General features: G+C 39.0%; 1 protein-coding gene across 1 annotated transcript in view; it reads left to right on the plus strand.

The window, feature by feature from the left end:
• LOC105926911 (ankyrin repeat domain-containing protein SOWAHC) overlaps positions 1-3,699 on the plus strand; it is a 33,737-nt gene extending 30,038 nt beyond the window's left edge. Inside the window, exons 11-13 of the mRNA XM_036147521.1 lie at positions 117-345; positions 665-760; positions 2,962-3,699. Coding sequence (XP_036003414.1) covers positions 117-345; positions 665-760; positions 2,962-3,134 — 498 coding nt within the window. The 3' untranslated portion in view covers positions 3,135-3,699. The remainder of the gene's footprint in view (positions 1-116; positions 346-664; positions 761-2,961) is intronic.
• The last annotated feature ends 8,626 nt before the right edge of the window (positions 3,700-12,325 follow it).

Consider the following 12,325-nt stretch of genomic DNA (forward strand, 5'->3'; position numbering starts at 1 on the left):
ATGTTTTTATCATTATCTGCTGTTTCCATAACCTTTCCTAATTTGTATCTTTTTTTTTTTTTTTTCCATGATGTTTTCATTGGCTGCGTTTGAACGTGGGAAACTCAAGGGGGTAGGTACTAAAACCTTCCATTACTTCAGCAGAATTACTCTCATCTCTAAAAAGTGAAGCTTTAACCAACTCTTTCCATGTAGCTGTTATATTTAGAGGTTTTCCACATCCACACGTTTCAAGCGCCCTTATGAACGTTTTCGAGTTCTGCTCTCTGCAGGGATACACGCCTCTGCACATCGCAGCGTTGCATGGCCATCGGCACATTATCGATCTGCTCATTGGCACTTATGGTAAATGTTAATTGCACTCCAAAGTGTGAATTTGTCCATGTGAAGTTTTGATTAAAAGTAGAAGCTGCTGTCACTCACAGTCTCAGTGTTGCCTTTCCGTCTTCTGCTGTGAGTAACTTTTATTGTTTTTATGTTGTGAAAAACTGCCGGTCCCGTTAGAGAGCGACATCGGGTTTCAGGAAGTGTTGTTTACGGCCGGATCTCAGATTGTTCTGCTAAGCCTCTGGTGTAAGGTGTCAGTGAAGCAGATTATCTGCTGCCTGTCTCCTCTGACGGCTCTCTGTGGTCAGCAGATTTTTTCTTTTTCTTGCGTTATCAGGGGCAAAGGAAAACGTTCGGGACTACAGCGGCCATCTTCCCAGCCGTTATCTGAACGTCAAAGACCCTGAAGGTCCCCACGAGGACTGCGACCTGCGTGAGTGTGTCATGTTTTTCCCGCTGAACCCTTTTTAATTAAGGACAGCTTCAAGTTTTAAAATATAGAGAGAAAATGCATCTTTTTTTATTTTTTTTATTAGTTACATTTTTTTAATAGTTTGGGACATTTTTGTTGTATTTTCTGTGCTCTTGTAACACACCTTGTAACAGCAGCCTTTAGTTTTTTTATTTTTTTGGCTTCACTAAAAAGCATTTTACTTATTCCTGCTACAGCTAAAATTTTATCACATATTCCTATAACGGTGATTGCTATAGTATATATAATATAATATCTGAAAGGCAGACTTTTTGTGTCTTTAGAGCCACGGTTTAGAGCTACATCCAAAAAAAAAATTAAAATTCCTTAAAATAACTGTATCTGTCATTGTCGTAGCTCTTACACTGACTTTTTTTAAACCAAGCTTTCATTATGTCTCTCAACTGTCACACTTATTAACGACCATAGACCATAAACACGTCTACTTAAATATAACTGAAGCACTTTTATATTCATTCATTCATTCATATTAAGATGGTCAAAGTGACCAAAGGAGCTTTTCACTAACAAGCCATGAGGCGTAAATAGGGTGGGACGAGAACCCCCATTCTTTTAGCAGCTCTACAAAATTGGAAAGACAGGAAAACATGCAACTAAAATAAGGCCCGTGCATGTTGGCCTTCCTGAGTCAGGAGGTAGCTGCAGAAAATATCTACTCACCTAAACTTGCCTGTATCTAAAGTCAAAGCAATAATTGAAAGGTTTGAACATCTGTAGCTGAGACCCAGAGGCTTGATGAGGACCCAGTTTTGTTTTTTTATCACCACTGTGCACACAGAGGAGGACGGCGAGGAAGGTTAGAAAACTCTCAAAGCTCACATTTAGGCGGCTGCAGAAACATTTTCAGTCGGAGATTATGCCGCTCCAATACAAGATGTTGTTTTTTATACACATCTTCTCCAGGGTTGCCAGGAAATGTGGAGGCTTCTCTACTTTATGTACAATTTTAAAACCGGTTTCAGCTGTAGATCTTTTGATGTCCAAATGTGAAGTTCTAACTACTGGGAGTCAGTGAAAGCTAAGAAAATTAGAAGATGTTTTAAAAAATATGTACATGGTATCACATGCCACAAACAGCAATATTGATATAACGAAAATGAATCACTTTTTTCTAAAGTAATTATGTATTTCTCATAATATAATGATTTTTTTCATTCAGCTCTTTATCAAAATGACTTAATGAGATAATTAAATGTATATTAGTTAGCTGTGCTATCCTAGGCTGTTTATTAGACAGACAGACATGCTAAGTATCGTAGCTGCTTGACTCCTCTCAAACATGCAGACTACGAGTTTTTGTCTTTGAAAACGGAAAATTGTATTTCTTTTAAACAAACTGCAGCTTTTGCCAGTTGATCGACCACTTACAGCAACATGTGTAGCAACATGAATAGAAGCGTTACTCTGTTGCTACATAACGACATCTTATTTAAAGGAATTTTGAATTGTAAGAACGGTGGGACTGATTTTTATTTTATTAATGACTTTTTCTGCCTTGATACCAGAACCTGGCCCAGGTCTCTAGGATATTATTATTATTATTATTATTATTATTATTATTATTATTATAAATGTAAATTTGATTTAAAATAATGTTTGTCATTTCCATTTAACTTTACTTTTGTTGTCAGGTAAGATTTAAATTTTTCAAGTTGAGATGCTTAAATTTAATAGGATCATATGTAGTCTGGCATTTCAATTCCTTTTAAATAATGGTTCAATTAAGAAGAAAGGTTCACCAAGAAAATAAAGTGACATCATTTAAAAACATCTAACCTCAGATGGCATCCATCACTGTTTTAGGTCCTTTTGACGTTTCCAGTTTAGCTTTTTAACGTCACCTTCTCAGTATCTCAATCTGTGACATTCTGCAGATTGGATCAAAGTTAGTGTTGTTAAGAAAATTAGCAAATTACCCGCAAGCGTTTTGACCAGAAATTAATCTCTTGAGTACATAATGTCCACGTATAATAGGAATAATAATAAGAAGGAATTCCACTGTAGTCGAAATGTTGCCTCTCTTAAAGTGAAATTGATGGAAGATGTCAGGAAGCATTTCAATAACACTAAAACAGAAGGCCGTTTAGTTTTGGTGCCGTGGAAATCCGTCACCTGTGGTCTCCCGCTTCTTTCGGTTGCAGAATTTCAAGTGGCTCAAGCCAGGGAGAGGAACAAGAACAGGAAGCTGGTGTCGTTGTTCCACTCCAAGAAGAAGTGGGGTTCAGCGGAGGAGCTGGCTCCGATAGAGGAGGAGAGGACGGCGTCGCACCAGCTCGCCCTTCCTCCTTTCAGGCCCAGGAAGTTCTCCCGCTGAGGAAAAACACACGACTAAACGCTCCTTACATTCATTCACACACAAGTAGGGACCAGGTAGTACTGCATATATGCTAGGAGCACATGCACGCACAAAATCAAACATCGACAACAAAACGTACCTAGAAACCTAAACCGTTCAACTAGAACGCCATAAGAAACACAGATGCAGGTGCTGCTTTATTCATGTGTACATTATGCTTCTCACTGAAGTGGTTCCAAGTTTGCAAAGTTTTAATGAACGTTACTTAATGTTAGCAATGATGCAACATGCGCTGCAGGGTCACATCTGCTCAGGCCGGATGATTCTCAGTTCTTTTCTTTTTCATTTAGTGTAATTTGAGTGAATATTAGATGTTGGAGATGAGTGAAAAACATTTATGTCTGGACTGAAGTTTTCTCTGAAGATACGAAAGAAAAGTGCCCGTGTTTTGGTTTCTTGGCCTTTTCCAAATGATTCTGGAAAACTGGTCAGGAAAATATTTTTTTACTTTACAGTTTTGTCCTTTTTCAGGGTGAAAGTAGATGAAATTTGTTTGAGATTGTTGAGTGATGAGGGAATGAGCCCAATATATATATATATATATATATATATATATATATATATATATATATATATATATATATATATATATATATATATATATATATATTTTTTTTTTTTTTTTACAGTTTAATGGGCTCATTAAACAAGTTTGTGACTATTTTAAAAACTCAGTGTACAAATATTTGTACATAAAAAATATTATTTTGCAAAAGATTGTGTCCACTTATGCCTTTTAGCTTTACATGCATGACCCGCTAATTTAGTCAAAAGTGTTTTGTTGGGAATTCATGTCATTAAAAAAATAAGGATTTTGTTCATGATAATATATATCAAACTTTTGGCTTATATGAGAATCAACCCTGCTTAACTTTTTATAAAAGCCTAAATATTATTCCAGCTACAGGAATTGGAGCACCATTAAAAATATTTGTTAATCGGTAAAAAATAAAGTTTTACCAATTTAAAACACAAAGGATAAATGGTTCAGCTTTCCCTTATATTAATATTTAACCTTTTTTATTTTACTAATAAAATTAATTATTTGGAATGCATACTTTTTTTATTACTCTGTGGAAAAAAAGAAGAAGAAAATACCACAAAAGTTTTCCTGGATAACAAAGACATGATAAAGATGCTGATTCGGCCCTGAAATGACTAATTATTATATGACTTCATAAACAAATAAAAGGTTTGTTTCGAACAAATTTACTGTACTTTGCAAAGATGTGCAAAAGGTTGAAGATTTGTAGAGTGCACAAAGGCAAAAGTATTGGAAGTGGCACATTTTAATAGTAAATTAGCATTTTTAGCAATCACTGACATTTTTATTTTTCACTGTTGCTTAATGGAGGTTTGTAAGAGATTACATAAAAAAGTTTTTTTCCATGTGCTGTAAATGAATGTTCCTGTTGACCTTTGTAAAGCAAAACCAAACAAAAAACGCTGTTATTCTGCAAACTGATTGTTTTCATTGTTTTAATTTATTGTAAATCTGAAACACCATTGTGTTGCCGTTTGTTTTTAATCGCCTTTTTAATTTGTGTAATCTAAACAGTGTATGCTTTTTCATCACATTCATGTAAAATACAAATATTTTTAAATGAAAAGTTGTTTTGATTGGTAGTCTTTCCGGGCAAAGTTGGATCAACATGATTTATTTTATTCACCTCAGTAAATTGCGGGAGGCCGCTGCTACGCTGGAATTTCGCTGCAACTCCAGATCGCATTGTTACTTTTTTCCCCCTGGTTTCTACCCAATAACTTGAGATTTCAAGCAGCTTTGATCTCATTTTAACTGCCTGACTTTGTGGGCCGCAGATGGAGTAAATATGGCCCCCTCTGACCCTCCATACAGCTTTGAGCTCCTAATTCCTGATTAGCTGAAAAAGAGGCAGCACTTGCTTTTGGATCTTGGATATCAGACGACACAGAGGGGAACAGAGGCAAGTGTTTTTGACGTTCATTTTTGAACCGGGATGTTGGAGGGATAAGAGGGGAGTTTCTGTAATAGATACTTATCTCACTGCCCTCAAGCCCCTCAAACAAAGTCCCCCTCTGAAGAGATTATAACCCAGGGAGGGCACATTAACTTTAATCCCATGCTTTGAGGCCTTGCACCCCCACAACAGGCCTCTGCCCCACTTATTTTAACCCTTCTGTTGTTGTGTTGGAGAAGGGGGGGGGGGCACCTTGTTTCTAGTGCATGTATGTGTAAGTTCTGTGGCTACACACAAAGCCTATGTGTGTGTGTTTGTATGCGAGGCGGGAGGGTGGAGGGAGCGTTTCAGTAGCACGCTGACTCTAATGAAAAGTATTGAGGGGTGCATACTGCTGTGTAACTGATTCCCCTCTCTGAGGAGATTAGGCGCCACATTGTTGGTTCGGTTGCTCATTTCCATGAGAGCGCAGCCTCCCACCAGCGCCTGCTCGGCTTTGTTATTATGAGTCAGGACAACACTGGGCCCGATGTCCCGGGCTTCCTTGTTGCTATTGTTTTACAAATGGCCCAAAATGTAGATGTCACGTCACAGATGCTCAATAAACTCATTAGCTACTCTCTGTGAGGCTTTAGAGGGAAAATAATGGATGCACGAACTTCACTTTGTTCGTATGGTAACAGGAGTCTAATAATGTTTCGTTTTTTCTGTGAAATTCACAAACTAAAACTTGCAGGTTGTGTAGTTTTAGAGCATGCCGTTGGTACTCAGAAATCAGGATCTCCAAGTTCCAGAATGAGCTGAAACTACTCCTGAAGTTGAGCTACGCTATCCTGGAAATCCAACATGGCTGCCGCATATGCACAGGTCCTCTGGTCCTCTGGGTTCCCCCCACAATCCAAAAACGTGACAGGTGAACTGGTCTGTTCAACGTAGCTCTCAGGTGTGAGTGTGTGTGTGCATGGTTGCTTGTCCCGTTTGTCTCTGTGTTCCTGTGATGGACTAGTGGCCTGACCAGGGAGTATTCGCCTCCTGTATGTAATATACAGTATATTATGTTTATAAATTGGATCAGTTTTCCTGAACCTTGCCTTGAGACAACATACGTTTGGTTTTGGTTTTATATAAATAAATTGAATTGAACTGAGGTGGAATAATTATGATAGGAAGGACTTTCTGTTTTTTACTCTGCTACTTTCTCCTACTGCTCTCCATTTATGCATTATCTGCGATTATTGCTGCCATCTCTGAATTTGCCTGTCCTCTAAATCGTTGCAAGTAGTTTTCCGGGTTTTACTGAAGGCTTGTTTCTCTTAATTGTTCCTTTCCACTATCACCACAACCAATGTTCGGAAGGAGACATTGCTGCAAAGTTATTTACTGAATACAAACACCTGGTCTTTCATTTACAATGGTAAACTAACTTTTATCTCTTCTTTCTTTCACCTCTTCTTTCTCTTTTTTTTCTCTTGTTTTTCTTTTACTCTCCTACTTTCCCATTGTAGTGTCCATATAATTTGAAATTTTCCCTGCAGGAATCACAATAAAGCTATTTACACGCACAAATCAAGCGGAGCATTATGGCAAAAGCTGTTTGCTCCACTTGTGAAAGTAAAATCTGTCGAGCTCTATTTGGCATTAAGATATCAATTTTTATTGCCACATTGCTAGACAGGACACTGGGAAAAAAAAAAAATAATAATAAAAAAAAAAAATAAAAAAAATAAAATACAATGGTAAACTAGTATGCATAATAAACTAAACATTATTGCATTTTACTGTAACTAGAGTTGAATTCGACATATGTAACTGAATGTCTCTATATATTTGAATAGTTTTGTTCCGTGTTCAGTATGTTATGTCTGAAACGACGCAACAGGACACAAAAAAATAGTTGGTGGCAATGTTGACTTGCAGCAAGAAGGTCTTGCGTTCGAATCATGGCCTGGGGTCTTTTTGCACGGAGCTTGCATGTGTTCCTCCAAAGCATGAATGGGTTCTCTCTGGGTACTCCCAACAATCCACAAACATACTATTAGGGATTAGTGAGTGGGTGTGAGCATGGTGTTTGTCCTCTGTGTTGCCTTATGGTTGACTGGTGAGCTGTCCAGGGTGTACCTAAGCTCGCACCAGCCCCCCTAAAAGTGTCTGATATGACATGTGAATTGATAGTTTATGAAGAAACTGATGCTCTCAAGCTCATATTGATGCCGTCTTTGTAAAGTATGCACATTACTCAAACATATTCACGTTTTTTCACACAACAACAATCAAATTTTATGTGGCAGTAGGGCTGGACGATATTAAAAAAAGCATATCGATAAAATAGAAATCATATTGATTGATGTCGATAATTATCAACAAACTCCAAATCTATAATTTAAGTGCAGCCCTGATCATTTTATGATATTGTTTAGTGACTTATTTTTAGATACCGAACACACAAACACTGAATTCACACTCAACCCTTTATTCAACCAACTTTTTACCAAAACTGCAAGTTTTTAAAAAAGGAAAAAGAACGTGTCCTCTCTGAAGTCTTTGAATGGGGCGGAGCTTAGTGACAGCGTGCTCCAGGATCTGCGTTGTGATTGGTTGGGAGGATGTAATGACTGTAATATTAACCTACATGACTACAATGCAAAAGGAAGGAGAACTTTTATTCCATTGAGCTACTTATTGACCCTTTTTTCTATCATCGATATACGTCTATCGATAGATGTATATTGTTATTGAATTATCGTCCAGCCCTGTGTGACAGACCGACCTAGTGAATAAGTTTGCAGTGGAAAGGAAATTCGACAAATAAAAATCTAGAGTGTCATTTGCACTTGCGTTCTGCTCCTGTTACTCCGATCACCGTACTAGAGAGCCCCCATTGATGATTTGGAGAAATGCAGCATTGAAAGACCTGTTTTATCACATTTTATGAGGAATTAGTCTATCTTTGCAACATAAACCTGCAGCTGACTGCCATAGGGGGGGGGGGGGGGGGGCTGCAGATAGCTAACAAGTTGATCCACAACAACGAGCACACCAGGGGGATCTACACTGACCAGGCTACAGGAATCAAGCTGGGCAGTCCTGCGTGGAAGCCCCACCTGGCGGGGCCATGCACACGGAGCCTCCAGAAGCAGCACCAGCTGTCACAGCGGCCCTTACGGTCCAAACCAACGCTGGCTGTCACTCACCCAGCGGAGGGCCGTCAATCAGCCTGCACCCAGGAGGGAGCTGGGAGGCGGGCCACTGCCCGGCCCTAAACAAAGACATACTTACATCTCAGTACCTCTACTATTTTCAAAGAATGATAGAGTGGCCCTGATAAGAGTAATGACAAAGGATGAGGAGTGGAAGGGGGTCTGAGAAGAGGGGGGGGTCAAATAGTAAAGAGGTGGGAGAGCTTGATAACATTCACACTTTGCTTACATCTCCCATTTGTGTCGGTACCCCAGGAAAATCCTATTAGAGAGGAACAAGGGAGCAGCTTGGAGAGCAGCATGTAATTAAAGATTACTGATTCAGATGGTTTCTCTGTGAAGAAATGTTCCCACATGTACTCCTTTTTCTTTCAGGGTTTTATGTTCTAAACAACACGGGCCCATCTCAGTAAATTAGAATTCGTTTGTAATTCATTATACAAATGCGATGTATTTATTTATAACTGCCATAGCTCATTTATAGATTTTAACGTTTACAGAAAACCTGAATATTGCTGATGAAAGTTAAAAAAATGCTTCTTTTTTCTTTTTAGATACAGAAATGTCAGTCTACTGAAAAGCATGTATACTTCTACTGTTGAATATATGAGCTCGGTATTTGATCTGGGGTCCTCGTGCATGAATTACTGCACCAATGCAGGATCAGCCTGTGGTTCTGCTGAGATGTTGAGAAAGTCCAGGTTTCTAACAGCGGCCTGCGGCTTGTCTGCATTGTTGGCTCTGCCATAGATTCTCTGTGGTTAGAGCCCAGTTCTTGGCTCAAACCTACCGAGCAGTTATCCCTTTTTGTTTGTACATATTTTCCTCCGACATTGTTTTTTTTTTTCCCACTAAACTTTCCAATTAAATGCTTGGATACAGAACTGTGTGAAGAACCAGCCTTTTGGGCAACATTTTGCGTGGGCTGCCATCCTGATGGAGGTTGTTAAGTCAGCTCAGTTGTCTTTTCCATGATTAAACAGGCCATAACAATAGATTTCTATTAATATATCAATTTTACTACTCTTATAACTTTATTACTCTTATGAAAACACTCCATACATAGGTCCCCCCCTTGGAACTGAGCGCTACCCAGATCGGCACTCTTTAAACCCGCCCCATCCTGTGCCTCACATGCATGGAACCTTGTCATTTTTTCCTTTGATTCGGTATCAACTCCCACAAAAGTAAACTAACAAGCAAAATGTGTCAAAGACTGTGTGGATTCACTCCGAGCTTTTGTTGTCCCGTTCACACCCACCTATGAGCCATTCTAATTGCATGTTTAGTCCCTTTTGTCAGCCTGCAGGTAGGGGATGGCCTTGAATAGAGCTCACACCTCCAGCTATTGTCCTTATCTGCTCGCCGCATCGCTCGCACTGTCATCCTGCATTTTATCCCAAACCCCTGCCTTTTGTTTAGTTGCTCAGAACATGGAATCTGCGGAGGATTTGCAGATAAAGGAGGACGCAGAAAGCACAGTTTCAACACAGCGCCGGATTAAGAGGGTTTTTCAGAGATAAGGCTAATTTCATCCTCTGCGCTATCTCGTAGGATCTCTTCAGTCTCTGAGGACAATCGTCTTCCATTTGGCCACTTCTCTCTCCTGTAAACGACCAACATCCCGGCAGCAAACAGGTCGGCCCAAACCTGTCGGTGCAGGACCAACACCTGCATTGTGGCCGAGCTGCCGAAGGAGGAAGAGAATGAAAGGAGTTCTACGAGCAGGACAACAGCTGCAGCCCTGAGCTGTTTGTGTTAGGAGATGAAGATTACCGATGCTATAAGCCTTCTTCTCTTTGCTCTCTGGTCAACCCATTGTGGCTCTTGTACAAATTTGCTTTGGGCCATGTGGACCCCACCCTAATAAATTCCTCCCCTCCCTTCCCCTTTGCCACTTCTTTCAGTTGCTACCAGAGCAGCTCTTTCTCCTTCGCATCATGGCCTTCGCCCCGTACTTTGGTCTGTGATGTCATAGAAAAGAAAAAAAAAAAAACTCCAGGCCTATAAAAAATATGAAAAAAATCTGATCTAAATAGGAAATCACAACATGCAGGACCTTGATCAAAACCTACTTTACTTTTGACAAAATCTTGCATGAAAATCAACTGGATTTGCTGGATCAGCAAAATCCTTTCCACACTCCTCCTTCATGAATGCTAATTCGTTTCAACCAGAAGGATGATTTGTTTAATTTATTATTTGATAAAAATGGCTCAACACTGACAAATCGGATGTCCATCCAAACAGATTTAAGTTCAACACACGACATGTTGTTAGGACAAACAGACAAAAGATTCAGGTAAGAGCTTAATACATTTTTACAGAATTTCTATTTTTTTCCCACACTACATAAACTTTAAGGTGGGTGAGTTTTCAGGTGTCATTCTAATAAATGTAATTAAATTATTTTAATGAATGAGTCCGTGTGTAATCGGAAGCACTGTTTGAATATTTTTGATGGATACCTTTAAATTAATTATGCAAAGAACCTTTCTCCAAGAACAGATTTTTTTTAAAATAATGACATTTTAGTAGGTATTTTTCATCAAGCCTACATTTCTGTATTAAAATTAGATTTTTTATTTCAGTTTTCAGAAAGAGGTAATTTGTTTTTATTAACTATAAGCAGAAAAATAAGTAACAGGCTTGAAAACACAGGCTTGATTAGTCTATGTAATGGGTTTCACTTAGTAAATTGAGTTACTAAAAAGGCCCTTTTTTAAATGTTCTTATTCATTGAATATGACTGTATATACAGCGACAGCATTTGTTAACTGGCTAAAGAAAAGTTTCTCAGTGAATATATTATTTTATTGTTCTGTTGACATGAAAGAGAAACTCACCAGAAGTGAGTGACAACCAAAGTAATCCACACAGACAAAGAAATGAATTAATCCACCCATGAAGGTAAAAGAATGGTATGAAAACAGGGAATAATAAGCAGGTAGGGGGTGGCTTTGAATAGAGCTGGAGGTGTAAGTATTGGGTGTACTTCCATAAATACTTTATGAAAAAGTTTAAGGTATCAGAATCAGAAATACTTTGATAATCCCAGAGGAAAATGACAGTTAGTGCCATTCCAGAAAAAAGAATGTCAACCATTGCAATCACTTTCAGATGACTACACCAAATCTCTTTGCTCTCCTATGATAAAACAAATGTGTATTTTGTTTCTTTAATTCAATGCATCCATCCATCCATCCATCCATCCATCCATCCATTCATCCATCCGCTTGTCCTTACAGGGTTTCAGAAGGGACTGGTGCCTATCTCCAGAAGTCATTGGACACACAACCCAGCACATGCTCTCATACCTAAGGGCAGTTTATAGAGAACTATAACAGTTGTGTTTTTTGGACTGCAGGAGGAAGCCGGACTACCCAGCGAGAACCTATATATGCACGGGGAGAACATGCAAACTCCCTGCAGAAACATCATCGGGACCTTTTTTCCTCCAGACTACCAAACTGTGCCACCGGGCCGCCCTGCATTGAATGCAGTGCAATTTATTTTCACAGAAAAGGATTCAGCTTATGTCCGTTCACACACAATCCAATGAGGTCAAATCCAGATTCAAGCACAGTTCCAGTCTAATTCAGTCCAGTTATATCACAGCCATTGTCGGGTAAACATAAAAAAAACCGACTCTAGCGAGGAAATCAGCAGACATCATTGATCCAACCCTCGTCCCGAGCAAGCAAAAGAGAAACGTCTCCCTTTTAACAAGGAGAACTCTTCAGAACCAAGGCAAAACAAATTAAACAGAAATCAAAGACATTAAACAGCCATTTCTCTTGCGACCGTGCCTCAAACTGACACCGTTTTGGGTTATGGAGTTAAAAGGTAGCTCTTTGCCTCTGATATGTTGCACCATCAAAGGACAGTGAGCAATCAAAGTTTCTTTGTAACAGAGACTTTGCTTTGCAGAGATGAAAAAGGAAACATCAAGGGATTCTGACTTCAGGACAAGTTGCATTTCAAATGGACGCGCGCACACATGCATTAAAGT

Source organism: Fundulus heteroclitus, chromosome 1 (assembly GCF_011125445.2).
Source record: "Fundulus heteroclitus isolate FHET01 chromosome 1, MU-UCD_Fhet_4.1, whole genome shotgun sequence".
Classification (NCBI taxonomy): Eukaryota; Metazoa; Chordata; class Actinopteri; order Cyprinodontiformes; family Fundulidae; genus Fundulus; species Fundulus heteroclitus.